Source organism: Lotus japonicus, chromosome 4 (assembly GCF_012489685.1).
Source record: "Lotus japonicus ecotype B-129 chromosome 4, LjGifu_v1.2".
Classification (NCBI taxonomy): Eukaryota; Viridiplantae; Streptophyta; class Magnoliopsida; order Fabales; family Fabaceae; genus Lotus; species Lotus japonicus.
In genome coordinates, this window is record NC_080044.1 from 24,682,823 (window position 1) to 24,709,987 (window position 27,165).

The following is a 27,165-nucleotide window of genomic DNA, read 5'->3' on the forward strand; positions in this document are numbered from 1 at the left end:
TGAAAAATAAAATATACTAATTAAACAACAACACAACTAACTCGGTATTTTTTTTTTTAGAAATTATATTAACAATCTATTATATAAATTGAATTTTACATTACTCCATAAATTAAACAGTTATCACATTCCTTCCTTGTGATAACTAATTCATAACAAAACTGGTTTTCAACATTCAAATTTTAAAACACTTAAAGACACAAAAACAATGAACTATGTTCCCTCTTCCTAAACAATTAATCCATGCCTTTGTTCTATCATTCAATGAACTCCATTCTCTCAAAAATTTGTTTCCCTTATGTCTGAATCATCTAAATCAAATTACATATAACATACGAAGATCCCTCAAATGCAACTAAAATGATATGGAAACTGGTTGTTCTTCCACATCAAGTTCACACTTTAAAAGGAAAAAACCACATCACCCTTCTCATGACAAACTTGCACATTCATCTCCAGGTATGCCCAATTAAAGCCATTATTCTTTTCCAAACAACAATACATATTTGGTATAATTTATTTTGTTAAATTTTGTATTCTGAATATATGAAATGTCATACTCACGCAGATGAAAACAATGGTCCAAGAAGAATGTTCAAATACTCCAATAAAAGCAATAACACAAATTACCAGACTATTAACTCCCATTCAGGTATGTTTTTCATAGATTAAATTATATTCATTACACTTATTCATATTACAAACAGTTCCTACAAACCATTGTCATTAAATTCAATTTAGTAGGCTGGCTCGTGTTGGATAATCAGCATAAATCTATACCACCAAACCAAACTCCTATGCTTTCATCCACTCATATCAGTAACCCCACCAATTCAAATTCAAATGCACAAAATGCAAAACTTGAAGTCTATAGGGCTGCAAGAATGAGGAGGACAGCAAATTTAAAGTCCAAACGCACACCAAATACCACAGGTACTAATATCATTCTTTTCTAAAAAAAATCATAAGTAAAAAAGAGAATATTATCATTAAACATAAAATTTAATGCAAATTCTAATGACAACTAATTGTGTCATTGTTATGTCCACACATGTAACAGAATCATGTACTAAATTGTACTAATTTTTTTCCTGCTTAACCTTGACACAGGATCTCAAATTGATAAAACTAACACTGCCAGACCAAATGAATCTGAATCTGTAGTCAATCATTCAGGCAATCCAAACTATAATAAAAGAAAACGAGGTAAACAAGACTCTATAATTCAAGGCTTACACTGTAACATAGAGAGTGAAAAGAATGTGCAACCAATAAGAGGTTCGATTTTACTCATGTATTATTATCAACACTTACTACATCTCAAAATTTAACAAAAGACCGTTATGATATAACTAATTACTTAATGATAATTATACTAACCAACGTATTATTGATTTTTTTTAATTGTTCTTTCAGGTCATCTACAAGACAGCACACATACACAAACAAGCATTGACTCAGAAACAATTATCATCACTAAGAAGAAACCAAAAAACAAAGGTAAATTAAAATGTAATATTTAAATAAACTTTACATGTAAATATGTTATTTGAAACTTTTCTTAAATTATAATTGATGTGGATTAAAAGATATCATATTTTTTTCTATGATGCTTTCATATTCATATATTTAATGCAATGATCAGTTGAAACCGATGACAATCCAAATGAAGGAACCTCACAACAGTCTGTTCTAAACTTAGCTAAACAAGCAAGATGTCGAAGGAAGACGACATTGAAAACAAGGAGAACTTCAAAGAAAGCAACAGTTTCAGGTTAGATCATACTTAACATCAAAAATTAAAGATCACCACTCATGATTACTATGCAGGTATATAAACACAAACTAACACAGTTTAAAAATCTAGACAAATCTAAGGAAAATGTATCAGATTCGTCGCACATAAGACCCCCTGCATTCTGTTTACAAGCATTAGAATCTGTGCCAAGTTCATCCAACACTACTTGTGATGGAATCCATTCATTCCATTTACAACCAATACAATTCACACAAAGTTCATCAAACACTATCTGTGATGGAATTCATTTTGAAAGAAACAAAGCTTCACATCAAAATATTCATAGCCCGAATGAATCATATTTACACAGTAAAGGTGAAAATGAAGGTACACTATTAATAGACCTATATTATTATTTAATTGAGTTAACATTATATTAATTAGCAAATATTAAATTTATATGTCCAAATTAACAAGATTATGTTTTTGCAATCCTAATATTGCCAGCAATCTTCTGCCTTGGAAAACCATCATACAACTGCACCTACTGTTATGCATCTGTCTGGTATGAAGAGAGGTCTGACAAGTCCAAAAATAGTAGAAATCCTGATTTCTCTATATGTTGTATGAAAGGAAAGGTGCAGCTTCCATTACTAAAAAAACCTCCCAAGCTTCTATATGATTTAATTAATGACATTGACCCTAGAAGCAGGAATTTCAAGAAGAATATCAGAGCTTACAACAGCATGTTCTCATTTACTTCTATTGGTGGAAAGATTGATACATCTCTTAATAATGGAACTGCGCCTCCACAATTCATATTGGGTGGACAGAATTATCACCGTATAGGAAGTTTGGTACCATCCAATGGTGAAAGACCAAAATTTGCACAATTGTACATTTATGACACTGAAAATGAAATAGAAAATAGAATGTGTCATTTTCGGTTAGTTAAATCCATGCATATTTAATTATTTCAGTCAAATTTTCATCTTAAGCTTTATGGATATGTGTCATTCACTAATTTCACAACTACATCCAATTATATTGCAGGTCAGATAATGCAAATGACAAATTTGATGTCTCATTAATTCAAGATCTAAAGAACATGATTGACAACGACAATGAGCTTGCAAAAATATGGAGAAGAGTTAGAGACGTCTTCAATGATAACCAAACATCAGACTTCTGTCTTAGATTATATAGAGGTAGGTCAAAGGATCCAAGGACCTATAACCTACCTTCATGCAATGAAATTGCAGCTTTAATAGTTGGGGATATAGCTGAGGTTGATCCAGGACGAGATATAATTGTAAGAAAGATTTCAGGCCGCTTGACAAGGATCCCAGAAACACATATCTCCTTCATTCCACTACAATATCCATTATTATTCCCTTATGGCGAAGATGGATTCCAAGATAACATTCCAATCAGAAACACAAATGGAAACAGAAAAAGAGTAAAAGTTGCCCTTATAGAATTTATCTCTTTCAGAATTCAAGAAAGAAATGTTGAGTATGGGACTATTGTCAATGCTGGAAGACTATTTCAACAATTTGTAGTAGATTGTTACACCATGATAGAATCTCAAAGACTCTCATTCTTGAGGTTTAATCAGAAACTGATAAGATCTGATGTTCTAAATGGTTTGAAAGAAGCAATTAACAGAGGCGATACAGATCCAGCATCTATAGGTCAGCGTATCATACTACCATCTTCTTTCACTGGAGGAGTCAGATATATGTTCAACAATTGTCAGGATGCTATGGCAATTTGTAAAAAAATGGGATTTCCCGATCTGTTTATCACAATTACCTGCAATTCAAATTGGAGTGAGATTAAAGAATTTGTACAATCCAGACAATTGAATTCAGAAGACCGACCAGATATAGTTTCTCGGGTCTTCAAGATGAAACTTGATAACCTCATGGTTGATTTCAGGAAGAATAAAATATTTGGACAAATTAATGCTGGTGAGTTTCATTATATATTTCATTTTCCTACCTAATAATATTTACTCATCTTTCTCTGAATATGTTTCAGCTTTATATATGATTATAAAGGTATAATACTTTATTTTTTAAAAAACAGGAATGTACACTATTGAGTTTCAAAAGAGAGGTCTTCCACATGCTCACATACTTCTTTGGTTACATGGTGAAAATAAGCTAATGACACCAAGTGACATTGATGGAATAATATCAGCAGAGTTACCAGATCCTATGTTATATCCCAAATTGTATGAATTAGTTTCTACTTACATGATCCATGGTCCTTGTGGTGCATCCAATCCTCATTGTGCTTGCATGAAGGATCGCAAGTGTAGTAAGTACTTTCCAAAGAAATATGCAGCAAAAACTACAATTGATGAACACGGTTATCCAAACTATAGAAGACGGAAGACTGACATAACAGTTTCAAAGAATGGAATTGAACTTGATAATCGCAATGTTGTCCCTTATAACCCATAGTTATTGATGAAGTATCAGGCACACATAAATGTGGAATACTGCAACAAGTCAAACTCCATAAAATATCCGTTCAAATATGTAAACAAGGGACAAGACAGGGTCACTGCTGAAATTTCAAATTCTGCGAATGCCTCTGGTTCTTAACGTGTTGTGGATGAAATAAAGCAATACTATGACTGTAGATACCTTTCACCATGTGAAGCAATATGGCGAACTTTTACTTGGAAAATCCATAAAAGGTGGCCATCCGTTAAAAGATTGAAATTCCACCTTCAGAATGAACAAACCATTATATTTAGAGATGACCAGCCTATTGATGAAGTCTTTGAACTTAAAAAGGACGATAGAACTATGTTCATAGCATGGATGGATGCCAACAGAAGATATCAAGAAGCAAGAAGCTTGACTTATTCTGAATTTCCTAACAAGTTTGTTTATGATAAACAGAGCAGAACTTGGCACTTAAGGGAGCAAGGATATTCAATTGGAAGACTAACATATATTCCTCCTGGCACCGGTGAACTATATTATATGAGGATGTTACTCACTATTCAGAAAGGGTGCACTAGCTTTGAGAGTATAAGGACAGTGAATGGTTTACTCTTACAAACTTTTCAAGATGCATGTCAAGCACTAGGTTTACTAGCTGATGATAAAGAGTTCACTGCAGCAATCAATGAGACAAGTGAGTTAGGATCAGGTCACCAAATCCGTAAGTTATTTGTTTATCTTCTAATTACAAACACTATGAGCAGACCACTCCATGTTTGGTCTAGGACTTGGAAGCTGCTAGCTGATGGAATTGAATACAATCTGAGAAAGTTAAATCATAATTGTGGTAAGACTAACACATATTCTTTTACTATAACATGCTCTTCAATACATGCCATGAGTTACATGCACATCATTCCTCAAGTACACACATGTATATCATTCTATATATGAAATTGCATACCTCAATTTCATTATCCCCAAAAACGTTTTTCATTTGCATTCAAATTTGTAATATTTTAAAATTAATATGAACTCCATATATGGTTTTACTTGCAATTTTATAAATTCCTAATTTAAATATTGATTACCTTACAACACTACATATTGGAGATGATAATCTACAGAAATTGTGCCTCAAAGAAATTGACAAACTTTTGCGGAGAAATGGTAGAAGGTTGGCAGATTGTTCAGGGTTCACTAATTATGAACCACCAGATGACGACATCTTTGAAAACCAGTTAATACTTGAAGAAATATCATACAACAAAGAAGAGATGCGTGTATTGCATGAAAACTTGATTAATTCATTGACTTTGGAACAAAGGAATGTCTATGACGAAATAATTAAGTTAGTATCCAGCTTTTGTGGCACATTTTTCTTTGTCTATGGCTACGGTGGGACAGGCAAAACACACATTTGGAAGACTTTATCTGCGAGACTTCGATCAAAAGAAAAAATTGTGCTGAATGTAGCCTCAAGTGGAATTGCATCATTACTTCTCCCTGGGGGTAGGACTGCACATTCAAGATTCTCACTTCCATTGAATCTTAACGAGAACTCAACATGTAATATTAAACAAGGAAGTTTGAAGGCAAACTTGCTACGCCAAAGTTCTTTGATAATTTGGGATGAAGCACCAATGATGAACAAATATTGCTTTGAAGCCCTTGACAGGACACTAAGAGATATAATGTCTTTGGAAAATAAAGACAATGCTAAAAGGCCATTTGGAGGTAAAACAGTTGTCTTGGGAGGAGACTTTCGCCAAATACTTCCTGTAATCCAAAAAGGTAGTAGGCAAGATATTGTTTCAGCAACCATAAACTCATCATATTTATGGAGACACTGCAAAGTACTTTCCTTGACTAAAAATATGAGATTACAAAGTGTAAATGAACATCAAGATCAGAATGAAATCAAGCATTTTTCTGACTGGATTATGAAGATAGGAAATGGTAATTCTGATATGAACGACGATGGAGAAATGGACATTGAAGTTCCTAAAGATCTTTTGATTAACAATTCAGGTGATCCTTTGGATCAACTAATTGATTTTGTATATCCTAATTTAGCTCTTAATATGTCAAATCATAATTTTTGGGAGCAAAGAGCTATTTTGGCACCTACATGTGAATCAGTTGAAAAAGTTAATCAATATATACTGTCCAAAGTTGAAGGAAACGAAAGGCAATATTTTAGTTGTGATACATCTTGCAAATCAGATGAAGATAAGAACTTTGAAGCAAAATGGATAACCACAGAATTCCTTAATGAAGTCAAATGTTCAGGACTTCCAAATCACAATTTAGTTCTAAAGGTTGGTGTCCCAATCATGCTTCTAAGAAACATTGACCAGTCCTCAGGTTTATGCAATGGAACCCGACTAATTGTCAAACATTTGAGTGATAATGTCATTGGTGCCATTGTTGTAACTGGCAGAAACAAAGGGGAAAAGGTTTTCATTTCAAGAATGGACTTAATTCCTCAAGATTCTGGACTTCCATTCAAATTCCAAAGAAGACAATTTCCCTTCACACTTTGTTTTGCAATGACAATCAACAAAAGTCAAGGACAATCTCTTAGTCATGTTGGTTTATACCTACCTAGACCAGTTTTCACTCATGGACAGTTCTATGTCGCCATTTCACGAGTCAAAAGTAGAAAAGGATTAAAAATCCTAATTTTAGACGATAAAGACAAAATAAACACATCAACAAAGAATGTTGTTTATAGAGAAGTCTTTCAGAATATATGAGGTAAGCTTAAACATCTCTTTTACTCCAAATATTGAAATCATTTATATTTGATTATTATTTTCTGCAAATTTAATTTTGATGTCAATTCAACTATATAGATACTTAAATCTGCATGATCCTGATTTTTTCCTGTATTAGTTTGATCCATATTTAGTTTTTGATGTCATTACTATCACCTAAAAAATTTACTTTTCCAAGAAAGTATTTGCAAGTTGTTACAAGTACCATTTACACATCAAATGCTGGACCTGGAATCACTCATTCTGTAACATATGCTACAAATGTGGAATATTTTATTAACTGAGAAATTTGTACATTTCAGTCTTACTTATGTGTGATGTTAAAATGCTTACTCCTGCTAACATTTTACCAAACTTCTTTAGAGTTTTAATTCATTGTCTTTTACCTTGGACTGAAGTCCAATACAATTGGACAATACCAACTGGGTATGGGTATACATTATATAAGGGGATGTTTTTTTTATTTATCTTTTTAACCTTATTATCTCTTACAATGTATATGCTGAAATATATTTTCTAAACAGTTCTATTTCATTTGTGCGCAGTAGACTTTTGTGAAATTGTCATATGTATTGGTGTATCTTTTCTTTAGTTGACTTGCTTTTACTTACATGAGGGTGTTGATCTCATGTTATGTATGATATCCAATAAATCTATTTTGCTATCAAATAAGTAAATAATCATATTTAACGTATAAGACAAAATGATATATATTTCTTCATTTACTACACCATGAAGTCACTATTGTACTGTATTTGTATGTTGTGCATTCCTCAAATTTAGACAAATTCCGTTGTTTTTAATTATTATAAGAGTATACTATGTAAAATAGTTAGTAAATATAGTTAGTAAATAGTTAGTTAAGTGCAGATAGCTTCTAGGAGAAGCTACTGTATCTGAACCTATATAAAGGTGTAATGTTCTCAGAGTTGGTTAGGTTGAAAATAACAATCTCATTGTTCAGTTACAATTTCTGTTATGATTCAGTTTGTTTGTTATGTTATTAGAGATCTCCTAACCAAAGTTGGAATAACTGAAGTTAAATCTATCTCTTCCCCCATGGCAGCATGTTATTTCCAATTCCAACAAAGAGGCAGAGTATCGCAGCATGGCATTAATTACTACTGAGCTTCTGTGGATACATTCTCTTTTAACTGAGTTGCATCTGCAGTTCAAGCCTCCCACTATATACTGTGACAATCAAAGTGCAGTGGCACATACTCATAATCCAGTATGACATGCTCGCACAAAGAATCTTGAATTGGATCTTTACTTTGTCAGAAAGAAAGTTCTCAGCAAAACAATTCAATTTCGTCATGTTATAGCTGACTATGAGTTTGCAGATATACTGACAAAGGCTTTGTCTCCTACTAAGTTTCTTTTTCTTAGATCCAACCTCCAAGTGTGTGAAGCCTCAGAACTTCACCCCACTTGAGCTTGCAGGGGAGTATAAAAGTATACTATGTAAAATAGTTAGTAAATAGTTAGTTAAGTGAAGATAGCTACTAGGAGAAGCTACTGTATCTGAACCTATATAAAGGTGTAATGTTATCAGAGTTGATTAGGTTGAAAATGTAAGGCCCGAGTTTTTAAGTTTATGATAAGTGAATAAACTTCTTATTCACGATTAGGGTTGATGTAATGTGAAGGGAAACCTGAACGAAAGTTTATTAAATGAAATATATTTATGAAGGAGAAAGTTCAGGAAAAGTCAAAGGATTGTATCGAAGTCGATTTAAGTTATAGCACGACTAATATTCGCATTTAAAACCTAGGACAAGAACCTTAGGAAACAAAACTATGTTCCAGCTTTGGAACACTATAGGAATATAATTTCCAACAAACTTCCAGCTTTGGAACACTGTAGGAATTTAGTCCAAAAATCTTTAGAGAAATATTATAACTTCTCTTTTTCCATATATCACAATCATTTCGAGGCGAAACTCTAGGATCTACGAACGTCCGATTCCAATCAACGGAAGTTTGCCGAAACCGAATCCCTGGTTTTTCAAGACCCTAGAATCAACCGTCAATGAAGACTTTTTCTATTCAGAGCTTCAAATGAAGATTCTACACGCGTACACCCATTTCTCTTGATGATTTCAATCTTTCTTCAGAAGGAAGTTTTCCATTCCGACATTCGATGCAAAAAGTAACTTATCGGGTAAAATAGTTTTACACCGACTTTGCATTAGTCACCTAAAATATAAGGAGACCTCATTTTAGTTTTGGAATTCTTTCGCCAAAACCTATCTTAGAATTCATGGAGAATGAAGCCGGAAAAACCAGATTCGCGAAACTTTCATTTTACCGCGTTTTGCCAACCTCTATATATAGCCAAGAAATGAGAAAATATCACAAATTTCCACCATTTCTCTCCAAAACCTGCGAATTTGCTAAGAGGAAGAAGGAAGAAGAGCTTTTGTTCATTTCTTGCTTGATCATCGATCAATCAGTTGCTACTTCAAGGCTTTGAGGTATAGTCGCTAATCCTTCATAGCTTTTCTGTAGAGTTTTCTGAGCGGATAGTTTATGGGTTTTTGCAAAACTATCCTGAATCTTTCATTTATGATTCTAAACCTCTTCCTTATGCGCCCAAGATCACTTCTGCCGGGTTAGATTTTCCGTTATGTCGCCGGAATTCCGCCGGAATCAATTTGAACCTAAAATACCCATTTTTGGAGTTTTTGGTGTAAAGCTTCAACCTTTAGGCTGAAAACTATCGCCTTAGCTTAGTGCTAGTAGGATTAGTTGTCATAAACGTCGTTGGTGACGTCCCTGCAAAATTTTATTTTTGGGATTTCAGTTTTGAAAAATCCTAAGTTAAAAATCATGACCAAAATACCCCTGCGACAGTTTTTGATCCGATAATTTTTCCGAGTTCAGAATACCCTTAGTTACGGCTTATGAAAGCATAGGAACCAAGTTTGATCGAAGAAAAATCGAGCCCCACAATTACCAAAAGTGGCCGAGCCCTATTAGGGGGGGAGGAGGAAAATTTCCTTTTCCGAAAACTTGTCTTTCGCGCTAGTTTATCGTACCTTAGGGTATAGATTACTTCGAGTAACCTTAGTAATTATCGATAGCTTAGTTTCCAATAGATTCTGATAGTATTCTGTGATTTTATTGTAAAGGTGCTTTTGAGGATTTCCCCGAGGACCAACACTTTGAGAGCGAGGAAGCACTAGTTGATCATTCTGGAGAACTTTCAGGTGAGGGCTTCTCACTGAATCTCTAGTTAATGCTTAGGGTCGATGTTTCGACATTGTTTACTGTTTATGCACTGGAATTGTGTGTGATTGGAAAATGTTTTCTGAGGCTTCGGCTGACAATGTAGATGATTCATCTACTGAATGTTTTTGAGATTGTCTTACATGCTATGTGCTATGTGGGTAATCTAGGATGTGTGGTGCATGCTTTATATGCTAAGTGCTAAGTGTTTATGATGCGATTTATTGATATATGACATGTTGTTGATTATGATGATTTAAATGTGCTCTGTACTGGAATCTGAGATTCTGAATGGTGAGAATAGCGGGCAGGTCATGCCGATTTTATTTTGAGAGTTTTGAGAAAGTTTGATAGGACGAACGAGGTTCGGGCCTTAATTTTGTTTAGTGGATCGAGACATCCTCTGGAAGCGACTTGGGATTGGGAGATCCTGAAAATGCATAAGACTTGCGATAAGACAAAATGGAATCTATTTTATAAAGAAAATTCATAAGACCTTAAATAACCTCAAAATCTTTAAGTAATGATAACAACCTCGAAGGAAGGCATTGGAAGTCAAATCATAGTTTTGGAAAAACGAGGAGTGTCGTCGGATCCAAGTGTTGAGTTTGTTGTTGTGCTGTTGGAGCAGCGTTTGTTGTTGTGCTGTTGGAGCAGCGTTTATTGTTGTGCTGTTGGAGCAGCGTTTGTTATTGTGCTGTTGGAGCAGCGTTTGTTGTGGTGCTGTTGGAGCAGCTATGTGTCGTTATGAAGTGTGTCTTTTGGTCGCAGAATCGACTTTACCTTAGGGTAAGCTTTTAGAGACTTTAACTTCCCTAGAACACGTGGCGACGTGTCGAGTGAGGACGGAGACGTTGTTTGACTAATCATTTTGCATACATGCAACATTAATGAGGTATTAACACAGGACGTACTCTGGACCTCGTCGGTTTCCAAAATGGTCATAAGACCCGGAATGCCGTGAAAGAGCGTTTGTAGACGTCTCTTGTAGCAGACCGAAATGGCAGACCTACGGGTTTACTGCTGATCTGACTACCCCTGTTGGAGTAAGAGGCACGAGGGCCGAAATGGCTCCACCGTGGCTGGTGTTAGGGCTGATCCGTTTGATGTCCATCCCTTTCCGGAATGCATGTGGTTGACTGGGTTAACCTGCATACATATCATGCAACATGCATACTAATTTAGTTGTTGAGTGTGATTGGTAATTGTTAAACCTATTTGGAACATGCTATCTGCTATTATTGTGTTTATGTTATTGTGGAACATGCAACCCTAGGAATGACATCTTTAGCTATAAGCCTAAGTGGCTATCTATTATTTGTACCTATTGGGTTTATTATCTACATAGTTCTTTAGAGTTGACCCTCGCGTCTTCTGTGTGTGTTTTGGCGGACAACGCCTTTTGTCAGATGAGTATTGCGGATTGGTTCACCATGGTCCACCCTTCGGGGGGGATTAGGTATGAGATGATCGATCAGGACGACCCCGGGTCGTGGGTGGTTGACCCCGCGAGCCATCGAGCGACGTATTCGGGGCGCATCATGGAGGACCACGTGGACAGTGGAGGACTCTTGAGGTCAGGAGTGTTGAGGCGATGCTCTATCAGCTTCAACTTGCCACCGGGCGTTCACTGCGGACCAGGATTCGGAGGAGCACCGCCGCCACCGTCATCTTCAGAGGAGGAGGATCCCTCAGAGGAGATTCCAGTGGGAGTGCCTTCGGCAGGGTCTAGTGCACCCTCTGTTGCGATCATTGATGATCAGGGTTCGGGCCCTAAGCCCGTGAGTCCAGCATCGGAGCGCACTGCGGTTGCGAGGGGAGGACGGATAGGGCTGGTAGACTTGGTCGTTCTGGATTCTGATTCAGACGACGATCATGCTAGCACATAGTTTTGAGTGTTGGTATGAGCTCCTCGAGTTAGGATTAGTGTAGGAGTAGAGTTTTAGCTCTGACAGTCTTGCTTCATTTGTTACTTAGGGGACAGGGTAGATCCGCCTATAGCTTTTTGTGTGGTTTCCTTACAGGAATCACAGAGAGTTGGTTGGACTTAGGAGGTCTTATTTTCAGGCCATTGGGTCAGCTGATTCTCAGTTTTGAGGGATGGTGTTGCGGGCACTTCACCCTTTTCATTTGGTTTGTATATATTGCCTACGGGCGTTGCACTTTTCTTTCCGTCACTGGAGGTTACTCGTGACGAGGTTGTTACTTACAGCGGGGGCTGTTTATATATTGTATATTAGTTCTTTTGCTTTTCGCTTTTGGGTTTTATTTAATTCAGTCTTGTCTTAGTCATTATCGAAAAAAATATTTCACGTTTTTCCGCATTAAGTTTACTTTTGGTTACTAAAGTGACGCCACCGAAATCGGGGTGTTACAGAAAATAACAATCTCATTGTTCAGTTGCAATTTCAGTTATAATTCAGTTTGATTGTTAATTATAAATAATAATTCTTTGTTTCCAATTATAACACATAAATCAAGTTTTAGTAAGGATTGCACCGAACTATCTGGTTGCAGTGATTGTTATTTGGCCCCTAAACTGTGTGTTTCTGTCGATCCACTACTTACCTCTATTATCCAAGTACGATGACCCTGCTACTTTTATGCTGTTTCTGATCTTCTTTTATTATTGTTTGTAACGTTTCCTTTAGTATTTTTTTTTCTCTGTGCAACTGGGCACCTGGGTTATATCCCTTGTCCTTATGGTACTACTCTTCCTGGGGTGTTATCCAATCTTACTAATATATTACGATTTAATTAAAAAAAAAAAATACACTTTACCATTTCTCATTTTATTAGCAATATCTTATTTACTACTTACAGGTCAAAAATTATATAGCCCAATATGGTTAGTCAAATTATTACTCTAATGAATGTTTGACAATTTATTTTGAACACCATTCTTAAACTATGACTTTCTTTACTCATGATATCTCAAAATCTAAGGATTATTAACTAAATGTGCATTTGCTAGATGGTAAAATCGTAATTCACACTAGATACACAAATAAAATCCAAGCTTTACAATCAAAGTAATGTAACCCAATTATTCAATATTACGTACTAGCAAAATTTTAATTTTATTTTTACTTAGCACATTCATACTACGCACTAGGACCCGTGCATTATTGCACGGGTATAAGTACTAGTAGTGAGACAAAATAAAACTTCAATCCAAATTTTGAATGGATTCTTTGCCAACATATAAATTTATTTTAATATACATATATATTAAACCAACGGCCCCATAATTGCCAATTTTTTTTTTCTTTCTAAAAGGGCTTAGAAGCCACGGACTTGCAACTTGCACACATGTTATGACTAACATCATCCCATGGTCATACACATATGATACATGATCACATTGCCATACTAATATCATCCCATTGTGCCACGTCCAGAGAGAGAAAAGAAAGCAGACACAAGCAGTAAAACAATTTAAAACGTGTCATTGTGCCACGTCCGGGAGAGAGAAAAGCAAGGAAAATAACCAACACTTTTTTTTTTAATTAATACAGAAAAAAACAGAATTGCTTGTCTCTCTCCAAGAACAACTCTGGAATCGTAAACATACATTCATGGCAGTCCCAATTCAATTTCAATGCACATGCCAAGTCATGAAATAATCTCTAAGTATGTTAATTGAAAATCTAAACAGACTAATAACCCTCAAACAATTTTCAAAACCATACATCATATAGGGAGAAATTAGATCTACAAGTTCTAGGTTGATGAAACCCAAAACGGAAAAAAAAAATTATTAATTTTTCACAAAGTACTCAATGAAATCATCCCAAATTTCAGTATGTTGATCGGACAACAACAAGGATCAAATCCCTCCAACAATTTTCGAAATCACCCACCAAATTCCCTAAATCGAAATGAACCTTACGGTTTCAACAAAAACGAACAGAATGGATGCATTGAATAGGCACACATACAAAACAACAATAATCCATATCTATTAAGCTCTGATACCAATTGCTGAAATTAATTGACCTAAATAGATTGTATAGATATAAATACAGATTACAGCATGTTCTGATTCAATAATGTAAAATGAATTATGCACCTGAAAGAATTGAAGAATACATGTGAGTCTGTTGTTTGACCGTGAAAAGACGTCAGAGGGGTGGAACTGCTCTCTGCACCTAATAATACGTTCTCTGGATAAACTGTCTAAGAGCATCTCCAATAAGAGTTGCTTAAATCCAGTTGACAAATTAAACAACGTTGCTTATTTTGCCTTATAGCACAACTCTTGTTAAAAAAGTTAATTTACTTATGATTTAATTTTATTTAATATGTGCACTAATGAAACATATCATACCAATAAAAGGACACATACACTTATGAGATTGAAAAGTATGACGTGGTTTCCTCAAAATTAAGAATAAGAATTTGAATTTATTATATAATTTGGACTAATAAGGGTGAATTGAAAATAAATATTGATAGCTTATTTAATTAGTTAATAATAATATGCATTTGGTACTCCTTCCGTTCTAGAAAAGTTGTCGTTTAAGGTTGTGGCATAAAGAGTAAGATAATAAGTATTGATAATACAATGTTACTAAAACACCCCTATTTAATTTCACTAGTAAGAGATGCAACTATTAAATTTTACCTTGGACAAAGATGAATATACTATATAGTTTTCTTTTTTTTGAAATCAAAGATGAATGTAGTTGATGCAACCTCCTGAGAACATAGAGGACAATTCATATCAGAATTAGCTAAAAGGACCCCCCCCCCCTCTTACTTAGATTTTCCTTCGTTTGAACTCGATTAAGGAGAATCTTCCAGGCCAACGCAAGAGAGTTTGAAGGGACCTTCAAGGACCACAATTTCTGAAAAGCACCACCTACTAAGTCACTTCTCAACCCCTGCAACAGTTCATATGCAGAACTTGTTGAATATACACCATTGCTCTCCTTGGACCAAATCCACTCATCAATCCTTCCTTCAATAGGAGAAAAATTACTCACCGGACAACGGAGGTTCATTTCCATATCAGTTTCCTTACAGAACAAGTTTCTAAGCCAAGTGAAATCCCAATGCCACATGCCATCAGACCAGTATCCCATCTCCTTTATACTACAAAGTTGCTGGTTGGACACATTAAATAGGCGTTGAAACTGCATCTGTAAGTAAGGGAAATTGATGGATAGCTTGAATGATTATTAGACGAAACAGACGAATAAATTTATGTCGTTTATTTGTTGTGATTTACTCCTCTTTTGATTTTTTTAGACAGTAATTTTTTCAGCTTTTGTATAAATGTATCTGTACTATATAGCAACAATCACCAATGAATTAAGTGTTAGATTTATTTATGATTAACTATCTCTTTTTTTTATGTGGATTAACATTATCAATTAACTAAGATATATTTTGTTTTGGTTATTAATATCAATTATGTGAATTATTAATTTAATTCAATTACATGTATTATGATGGATGGTAGATTAGACTTTTGTTATTAACTGTCCTATGATGGGTTAGATCAGTTAACTTTGTCTAATGAGGAGACCTGGTCTCAACTGGTAATATATAAACTGTTGCTCCATTAGAGCATCTCCAATGCATAGTTGCTAGTTGGGTTGCTTAAAAACTATTTCGGTGGGTCCGGACTGACACATAGAATTTAAGCAACCCAAGCAGAATTCGCTCCAACCACGATTGCTTAGTTTACTTTTAGTTGGGTCCCATTATACCTCTTATATTTATATTATTTGAAGGTAATGACACTATACAAGTACATGAATGAAAGAGAAAATATGATTTTTTAGTTAAAAAGTAAGGAGAGAGAAAATAAGCAACCGTTGCTTAAATTTAAGCAACCCAACTGTCACGTCATGTTGCTCCAGTGGTACTCCATAACTTTCATGCACGAGCACACCACAACCTATTGTTTAATTGTTTTGAAAATACACTAATCGTGTGTGGTGTGCATTGATCTAGTCATGCCACACAAAAATCACATTTTGCAAACAATTAAACAATAGGGTGTGTTGTGATCGTGCATGAAACCTTCGTGCTTTATAGCACAACTCTTATCCTATAAAAATAATAGAACGGAAAAAAAAAGTAACTCTAAACTACCGTTGGGATTTTACTGAACCCAGTGAATTTGAACCTTCGACTTATGAGGATGCGAAAGTTAAACCAAAAGTCTGTGGTCGGTTGTGTCAACCCAACAAACATTAAATAATTTTTTTTTGTACAATTAAATCAATTTTCTAGTACCCACAAATAATAATAAAACATTTATGAATCTCCTTAAAATGATTTGTTATCCTATCAAAAAAATTTATTTGTTATGTAATGAATTAATTTATGTAAATTTAAAATGATTTTTTATGAATTAAATTAGGTTTAAAAAATTGAGTTTAATATTTATGGATTTATCCGTTAAATGGCTGATTTGATATGATTTAGAAAAGATTTGTTTAGATTGAAATATTTTTTACTTCCTTCATTTACTACCAAAAACAAACACTTAAGGCACTGATAATCGAAGAACAACACAACAAAGTTCATATCTTTCTTTGAAACAGAGTGAGACCCTTGACTTGGTGACTAAGTAACTCGATCATTGATCTCTCTCAGCCTCTTTATTCTCTCATAATCGAAGAAGAATTCAAGAAAGTTCATATCTTTGAACAAGAATCTCCCATGGCGGAAGATAACAATGCTCTGTTTCACTGGCCCTCCACATGGAAATGGCATCACAAGGTCAAGAGCAACAACAAAGATCATTTTCATGCTACTGGCTCACATGGATTACGCATCAAGATCATAGGTCCCTCTCCACCCAATAACAACAGCAACAATGTGCAATGCCATGTTTGCAATCAACGGTTCACCTCTTCAAAATCTCTGGCTGGACACATGAGAATCCACAATGTCAGAAAAAGAAAAGTTTCTTGCTGCGTTGAAAAACCCAGTTGTTACATTTGCGGAAAAACATTCTCTTCCAACAAGTCCTTGTTTGGTCACATGAGGGTTCACTCTGACACTGTGAGGAAGGGGATTGAAACCCCAACATCCTTTGATTCCTCTGAATCTCTTTGGGGACGGAGCCCAACTGGTAAAAGAAGCCGCAGAAGGGACAAGGGTTTGGAACAAGGGTTTCAAGTTGATTCTCTAATGCAAGAAGCTGCATACACACTCATGTTGATGTCAAAAGGGAAGAATCTTGGAGATGAAGTTGCTAGTGATCATGTTGATTTGGTGCCGCCATCAACCAAGAAGCGTAGAATGGAACAGAAATCACTGGCATTGGTGGGTAATGAGAAATCGAAGGGTTCATTTCAGTCCAATTTTGAAGATCATATGCAGCATTATGCTAACAAGCAAGTGGGTGGAATAAAAGCTACTGCAGAAGAAGAACATGATCAAGCTGACAGGGCAAAAACTCAGTCTAAGGAAAAGGGTCAGAACCGTTTTCAGATTTTTATTGGTCATTATGATAAGCCTGTAACTAAGGAAAAGGGAAAGGGTATTCAACCAGAGGTGCTTGTTTCTGCTTGTGTTATGGCATCATCAACTTTTGGCCTTTAGTGGTTTTATTATGTATAGCATGCTTTCAGTTAGGAAAGTTTCTTGTTTAGAATTAGAAAGCAGATACAAATTTTACATTGATTGGTCAGTATATATAATCAACATTTTATGGTATTGTGTTAGTTTGGGTTATGATTCAATTACACTTTCAATTTCGTTTACATCTTTTTTATAACTATTTTTCACTTTTCTTTCAATCAAATTACCAATTACATCACTTATTTTGCATTGATTTTATGGACTTACATATTTTGCTTGCTGGTATTGTGTTATGTTATCTGTTGGTCTTGTGATGTTACATAGCTTTGTTGTTGATATCACTGTGAGCCTGTGACTGAACTTGCTACAATTTGGGGTTCAGATGTTAAATTTATATAATTTATTTCTCGAGTTTATAGTTGAATTCTATAAAAGTATCATCACTTTCAGTAAACTGACTTGCCACCTCATTCCTTTTTGTAATATCTTAATAAATGTGATCTGAGCTGCATCCTTATAAGTTATATTTACTTTATTCTTTATGCCCGAATGCTTAACTTAAGAGGATAGAAGTACTAAATGTCTTTATTTTGACTCACCAATTTCTGGCTTCTGCTCCTGCTATCTCATATCTTGCTGATAAATTTATAGCTACTGAATTTGGATCTTAGATTTCTGAATCTTATGCAGATAAGTAACTTTTCCAGCATGCAGTTTGTTCTCCTTTTCGTCTCCATTTTTTTTACTGCTATTCTTGATCTATATGTGGACTGGGATTGGCATAGTAGCTAGATTAGTGGAAGAGTGAACAGTCCAAAGGCTTCTAAAAGTGCTAGACAGGCCAAACTGCGGGAAGCTTTTTCAGAATATGGTGCTGTTATTGAGGGTAAATGTTTAGATTTTACGATATTTTTGTCAACATTTAGATTCATGTGAAATCTTCAATGTTAATTTAGTTTCATCTCAGGAATAACTACTCTTTAATGCCTGCCATGTTCTTTGTAGCAATTAGAATTTGGAGCAGAGGATTTGCCTTTGTCACATTTTGGTCCCTTGACGACGCAATGAGGGCGGTTCAGGGCATGGATGGTCAGGTAATGCAGGCTTGTTACTCTTAGTATTATAATTTTTATGAATAACATCTGTTGTGGTGGTCACTGCAACAGATCAGGATCATGTCTATATGCAATGCAAGCTTTGTTCACTTAACTTTCTTTGTTTTAATTTGTTGAAAGTTTGAAATAGTATTGCTTTTAAGTCCTGTACTTAACAAGTTTGTTAATTTTGATCATGATGGTCACATTGTAGCTTTATTTGTAGTTTTTCTAATAAATAAGGATTTGTTCCTAACCACATGCTTTTCTACCCATATAGAAAATAGGAGCATAATCCTAAACCACACTTGATTAACCCATACCCGAAAAACATGATGAAGATCTAGAGCGGAAGCGTACCTGAATGAGCCATGGGAATCGCTGAAGGATCTGGGGTTGTGATCTTCCAATTGTAGATCACCCTTAGGGTTTCCTGATGTTCTCCTCTGATGGGGATGAGGAGAAACTTTTTACGTTGTTACGTTGTTGTGTCTACAATTGGGGACCATAACCCTATAAGTAACTGCATCAGTTACAATTCTGTTTTCAATATTTCTAATTTGGCCCCTCATCAAATTAGAATATTGCCTTATGGTATCCGCACAATACCTTTTCATAACACATATGCCCTTAGCCATAAGATCAATATTAAATAGACCACTTTAGTTTTGGCTAATTAAATAATGGCCCTAACACAATTAAAAGTTACATTTGTGACCCAAAATTCTAACAATCTCCCACTGGTCACATATGTAACTCTACACATGTGTTAGACTTTATGAGCTCAAAAAATGCCATTATATACCTTAAGCATATCCAAATAATCTCGTCCATTAGCCATGCCAGTGCATAGAACCAAAGTGATTTTCGTTATATCAATCATAACTAAACCCATCAATGATTACTAGTACTGACATAACTAAATGACATAGATTCATTATGAAATGTGCAGCATGAAAATCACAAGAAGGTGGCCTGTACTTGTCAATTTTCAACTGGTCCTACTTTACTTTAGTGAGATCATTCAATAACCTTATTGTACAAAGCATAAATAACAGAATATCAAACTTTATAATTAACCAAAAAATATCCAAATACTAGAGTATGCATGCATAATACCAAACATAGAACACAAAATTTATATATGAGTAACTCCCACTAAACTAAGCATTCCTCACACTGCAAAACACCCATGTGAGCAGTGTGCTCATGAAAGACCTTGGGCGGAAGACCTTTTGTAAGAGGATCCGCTATCATGGAGTTTGTCCCTATGTGTTCTATAGAAATCTGTCCACTTTGTACCCTTTCCTTAACAACTAGGAACTTGATGTCAATATGTTTTGACTTGGTCGAGCTCCTATTATTGTTGGAAAATAAGACGGCTGATTTGTTGTCACAGTATAACTTAAGCGGTCTTTCAATTCCTTCCACAATTCGCAGCCCAGTGACAAGATTCCTCAGCCAAATCCCATGGTTAGATGCCTCAAAACATGCTACAAATTCTGCTGCCATGGTGGATGAAGCTATGAGAGTTTGCTTGGCACTACGCCAAGAAACTGCACCACCAGCCAACATGTAGATATAGCCTGAAGTGGATCTCTTACTATCTTGGCATCCAGCAAAATCAGAGTCAGAATATCCAATGATCTCCAATTGGTCTGACCTCCTATATGTGAGCATATAATCTTTTGTTCTCTGTAAATACCTCATAACCCTTTTGGCTGCTTTCCAATGATCCATTCCTGGATTGCTCAAATATCTGCCTAACATCCCAACTATGAACGCTATATCTGGACGCGTACAAACTTGGGCATACATAAGACTCCCTACAGCTGATGCATAAGGAATCTTTTGCATTTCCTGAATTTCTAAGTTTCCTTTTGGGCATTGACTGAGACTAAATTTGTCTCCCTTAGCAACTGGAGTATCCCCTGATGTACAATTCTGCATGCCAAACCTTTTAAGTACCTTTTCGATATAGCTCTTTTGTGACAATCCCAGAATACCCCGAGATCGGTCTCGGTGTATCTGAATTCCTAATACAAAGGAAGCGTCACCAAGATCATTCATTTCAAATTTTCTTGATAGAAATCTCTTGGTTTCGTGCAACATGCCTATATCATTAGTGGCAAGCAGTATGTCATCAACATACAAAACCAGGAAAATATATTTGCTCCCACTGAATTTGTGATACACACAATCTTCAACAACATTCACCTCAAAACCGAATGAGAAAATTACTTCATGAAATTTGTGGTACCACTGACGAGATGCCTGCTTTAGTCCATAAATGGATTTTGTCAATTTGCAAACCGTATTCTTTGGGTCTCCTGACACAAAGTTTTCTGGTTGCACCATATAGATTGTCTCATCAATGTTTCCATTGAGAAACGCTGTCTTGACATCCATTTGATGGAGTTCCAAATCATAATGTGCAACAAGAGCCATGATTGTCCTAAAAGAGTCTTTCGATGAAACCGGAGAGAAAGTCTCTTTAAAGTCAATCCCTTCCTTTTGAGTATAACCCTTAGCCACAAGACGAGCCTTATACCTCTCCACATTACCATTAGAATCCCGCTTGGTCTTAAATATCCATTTGCAACCAATGGGTTTCACACCTTCCGGTAATGGGACAAGTTCCCAAACCTTATTGTCTTGCATGGACTTATACTCTTCCTTCATTGCTTCAATCCACTTTTCAGAGTTGGAATCCTGCATGGCTTGCTGGAAGTTGATTGGATCAGCTTCCATCATACCATTATTTTCCTCATGTTCTTGGAGAAAGACTATGTAATCATCTGGAATAGCATTTCTCTTTTCTCTAGTGGATCTCCGCAAAGGTATTGGTTCTTGTAACACTTGTTCTTGAGGATCTTGAGTTTGTTCTTCATGAACCACCATATCATCTTGAGTAGGAGGAGATTCAACAACAATGTCTTGTAGAGGTTCCGTACTTGCTTCATCAGAAGCAACTGTATGAATCAGTTTTGGAATTGTTACTGACTCTTCCTCTAAAGCAAAGTCTCTAATCTTGTTCTCCCCTCCAAACTCAATTTCCTCAAAGAACATGGCTGTTCCCGTCTCAAAAATTGTCTTTAATTTGGGATCATAAAATTTATATCCCCTGGATCTTTCAGAATAACCAATAAAGTAGCTGCTCACTGTTCGGGATTCCAATTTCTTTTCATTTGGCCTATAAGGCCTTGCCTCAGCTGGACATCCCCATACATGAAAATGTTTCAAACTAGGCTTTCGCCCAGTCCAAAGCTCATAAGGTGTTTTGGCAGCTGCTTTAGTTGGCACTCTATTTAGAATGTAAGCTGCAGTCTTTAGTGCCTTTCCCCAGAGTGACTCTGGCAAAGTAGAATGACAAATCATACTCCTTACCATATCCTTAAGAGTCCGGTTTCGTCTTTCAGCCACACCATTCATGCTAGGTGACCCTGGCATGGTGTACTGTGGGACGATTCCGCATTCCTCTAGGTATTTGGCAAAAGGCCCTGGACGTTGTTCACCTGAACCATCATATCTACCGTAATATTCACCACCACGGTCAGATTTGATGCTCTTAATTCTTTTGTTGAGTTGGTTCTCAACTTCAGCCTTAAATGATTTGAACACATCCAATGATTGAGACTTTTCATGTATAAGAAATAAGTATGCATATCTCGAATAATCATCTATGAATGATATAAAATATTGTTGACCATTCCAAGAAGGTGTTGGAAATGGTCCACAAATATCCGTATGTATCAATTCCAAGACGCCTGTAGCTCTATATGCACCAAATTTCTTTGTTTTGGTCTGTTTACCTTTAACGCATTCAACACAAACATCAAAGTTTGTGAAGTCAATGGAATCCAAAATTCCATCTGACACTAGCCGCTCAACTCTATTTTTAGAGATGTGACCTAGGCGCTTGTGCCATAATGCTCCTGAATCGTTATTATCAATTTTACGCTTAGTACCACGTGATTCCACATTCAGGGATTCACTATAGGTGGCTACAGTGCTCAGCAAATACAGATTATCATATCCAATAAGTGAACCGGTTCCAACAATATTTGAATTAAAAGACAACTCGGCTTTACTGTTTCCAAATGAACATGAATAACCTGATTTGTCCAAATTAGAAACTGAAATTAAATTCCGTCTAAATGACGGTACCACAAAAGTGTCTTTCAAATCCAAATAAAATCCAGTACACAATAATAATCTAAAATGCCCTATAGCTTCCACCTCCACCGTCTTGCCATCTCCAACATAGATGTATCTTTCAACATCATTTGGCTTCCGGTAGCTTAGGCAACCCTGCATTGAAACACTGATGTTAGTAGTTGCACCAGAGTCTAACCACCAAGTGTTTCTAGGTACTGAAGCTAAATTGACCTCAGAACAGACCAAAGCAAAAAATGTACCTTTCCTTGCACGCCAAGCGTGATATTTAGTACATTTCTTTTTCATATGCCCAGACACATTGCAAAAGTAACAGGTATCATCCTCTTTCTGTTTCTTTTGTGCTGGAGCATCTGCAGCTTCATTCTTGGGCTCAACAGTTTTCTTTCTTTTGCCCTTGTCTTTAGAGGTGCTAACAAAATGAGCACTTTCTTTCCTTTCTTGCTTCAACCTTTCCTCTTCTTGCACACAAAATGAAATGAGCTCGTTAAGAGACCATTTCTCCTTTTGACAGTTATAAGATATCTTAAACTGACTGAATTGTGCAGGAAGAGAAAGCAATACTAAATGAATGAGCAAGTCATCCGACAGCTCAAGCTTTAGCGCCTTAAGTTTTGAAGCAATATTTGACATGCCCATAATGTATTCCCTTATATTTCCTTTGCCCTGATATTTCATGGAAATCAAGTTCTGAAGAAGAGTACTTGTTTCCGCCTTATCGCTTTTTGCAAAGCGCTTTTCGATTTCAGCAAGGAAATCTTTGGCACCTTTTATCTCTTCCGAGATAGTACCCCTAAAGACCTCAGGAATGCCGCGCTTAATGATCATAAGACTCATGCGATTGGAGCGATCCCACTTCTCATAATCTTTCCTCTGTTCAGAGGTACTAGATTCCGTAGGAGAAGCGGGTTTCTCCACCCTTAGTGCAAGGTCAAGATCCATGCAGCCAAGAACAATTTCCATGTTCTCTTTCCAATCCTTAAAATTTGTTCCATCAAGGATCGGAACCGAATTCAGATTAGCAGATATCGAACCGATAGTAGCTGAAAATAGAACAAAAACAAATGCTATAAATATACTCACATTAAGAAAAATTGAATCATCAATACGTTCAAATAATGGCATAACCCATCTCAAGATACCTAGTGCACCATCAATATCATGTCTTTTGACAGTAATACTAATTGCTAGTGGTACTCTTGTTGTAATGATCAAACATTGATAATAAATCATGTCAAATAACAAACCCTTCTTTGGATTGATTTATCATTCACATGTAAACCCTTAAAATTATCACATGTTTATCATCACAGGTGTGTATGAAATCCGGCCAAGCATTAACTTTTCCTTTGGGGTCCATTAATACTCGCATGGATAAACATACACACTCACAAACTTTTAATATTTCTTATGAGTAATCTCCATAAAAAGAGGTCACTTTTGTGACTTTCTTATTTTAATTGACTCATTTAAAATATTAAACAATTGTATAAAAATACAATCCATAGCCAAAATTTAAAAACACACTAATAATTTTACTTTTCTTTAGCCTAAAATTCATTCTTAATAAAAGAATGATGACATGTCTTCAACTGAAATGTCTGAATGTGTTTGATTCCAAACCATCAAATATATTCCAAAACTTAAAGATCTTCTAAACAAAGTTTTGGATTCAAAAACAGAACTGAATGTATATACATACAAACTGGCATAAATTGAGTGAGCATATACATACAAAAACTACTGAATTTTCATGATATTTAAATTGCACTTGTTGAAACCAAACCATCATATATAATGCGTGAAACCAAAAAAGCATATATAATTTCTGTCGCTGTCTGTACTTGTTGAAACCAATAACAACAATTACGCATATCAACGAAATTAAAGTTACATATAGCATATATAATATGTGAAATCAAAACACATATATACTAATTCCGTTGAAACTGAAAACACAAATTCTCACAGCCACAGTACTGATAACCACGCATGTTACATGAATCTGAATTGATAAATTGCATATTAATTCATAGTCATTCAATGAAACTGAATCGAGTATATGCAATCCGAAGAACTGAACTTACAAATCATTAAAAAAAACCCAATAATCCCAAAATGCAAATTCTCATGAAACTGTACAATGAATATAATTCCCAATATCACAAAATTGGAACCCTAATCTCAAGAAATACCAAATTTCATGCATGAATCAAGTATGGGTGGCTCTGATACCACTTGTAGTTTTTCTAATAAATAAGGATTTGTTCCTAACCACATGCTTTTCTACCCATATAGAAAATAGGAGCATAATCCTAAACCACACTTGATTAACCCATACCCGAAAAACATGATGAAGATCTAGAGCGGAAGCGTACCTGAATGAGCCATGGGAATCGCTGAAGGATCTGGGGTTGTGATCTTCCAATTGTAGATCACCCTTAGGGTTTCCTGATGTTCTCCTCTGATGGGGATGAGGAGAAACTTTTTACGTTGTTACGTTGTTGTGTCTACAATTGGGGACCATAACCCTATAAGTAACTGCATCAGTTACAATTCTGTTTTCAATATTTCTAATTTGGCCCCTCATCAAATTAGAATATTGCCTTATGGTATCCGCACAATACCTTTTCATAACACATATGCCCTTAGCCATAAGATCAATATTAAATAGACCACTTTAGTTTTGGCTAATTAAATAATGGCCCTAACACAATTAAAAGTTACATTTGTGACCCAAAATTCTAACATTATTCACACCTCAGTTGCAGAGTGAGGTGGTATGATGTCTGTATCAGGTGATTGGACAAATATTGAAATCCCTTGTTTTTGAAATGTGGTGGTTATTTATGAGGTATAGATCTATGTTGTCAATTCCAGATCTCGGCGCAGCCCCAAAAATAGTATAGCGGATAGTGAGATGGCTGGGATAGTATACCGTATTCATATATACTAAATCAATGTTAAATATTGCTTGAAATTCAGAACTTATTCATACATTCATAGTAGCAAACTAGCTATAAAAGTCAGGTCCTTATAGAGCTAGGCCAAAGAGAGCAGGAGAAGTGAGGAGAGAGTCAAACCCTTTCTTCCATTTAGGTTTTTTTTCATTGCGGAAACAAGGAAATGTCCCAATAAAACAACCCCAACATTTAAAACTGGAAAACATTTTTTGAAAATGTCAAACCCTAAATTGTCCCGCTGGGATCAGGAGCGCAAGAAATGCTGGGAAATGGGATGGTGAAGTAGGATGGGATGGTGGTGGTCGTCCCAGTACTTGGCCGAGATGAGATGAGACACTATAATCCCACAAGATCTTGTTGGGATTGACAACCTAGGTATAAATACCTGCCATCATTTTCAGCATATCATGATGTTGGATGATTTCTTTCCAGGCTGTTTCATTTACTGTCCCTATTGTCTTCTGATATCATTTGATTGTGCCACTACACCTTCACTTTTAGCATGGGATCTTATTAAAGTTATGTGAATAATTTTCGGTTATTCTTTTCAAATGAAAGACATATTTTAGTTAATCACTAGAAAGTCCATTAAAGAGTAGAACAATCATCCGTATGTTTGTTTTCCTTCACTTGATAGTTACATGCAATGGAAGATTTCAGGGGTATCCAGTCAAGAATTAGGCCTATACAACATATCCTCCTGCTAGTATTTTATTTGGGTGAATTTTCTGTGACTCAGTTATCGATGATGTGTACTCCATTCATGGTGATGCTTGTGATCATGTAGTTCGTGAACCTTTTCTTTTGATTTTGCACATTTTGATTAGTAGCAATATGATATTATTGTTGCCTATTGTTTCATTATTTTCATGTGACATTTTCAGGTCCTTAATGGTAGTCAAATTAGGGTAGATTACGCTGATGATAGGAGTCGTGCAGGTTACGGTTTTGACTACCTGTATCTTGTAAGCGGGCTATGGAGGTGGGGCTGACTATGGAGGTCATTATGGAAGCGCTCCATCTGGGGGTGCTGCAAGTGGTTGTGGCAACTATGGTAGAGGTGGCTATGGAACTGGTGGCAATTATGGGGGCGGTGCTGGTGCTGGCAAGGACAGTTTTGGAACTAGCAGCCTTGGTGGCAGTTTCAGTGGAAGTGGAATGAATTATTTGTATGAT

At 35.8% G+C, this 27,165-nt stretch overlaps 1 protein-coding gene and 1 pseudogene across 1 annotated transcript; both read left to right on the forward strand.

Moving 5' to 3' along the window:
* The first annotated feature begins 157 nt into the window (after positions 1–157).
* LOC130713992 (uncharacterized) lies at positions 158–2,115 on the forward strand. The gene is made up of 4 exons (XM_057563844.1): positions 158–933; positions 1,111–1,206; positions 1,417–1,500; positions 1,646–2,115. The coding sequence occupies exons 1-4, from the start codon at positions 798–800 to the stop codon at positions 1,777–1,779; spliced, it is 450 nt and encodes a 149-aa protein (XP_057419827.1). The 5' UTR covers positions 158–797; the 3' UTR covers positions 1,780–2,115.
* Positions 1,825–6,959, forward strand: LOC130712528 (uncharacterized; annotated as a pseudogene).
* Positions 6,960–27,165: the final 20,206 nt, after the last annotated feature.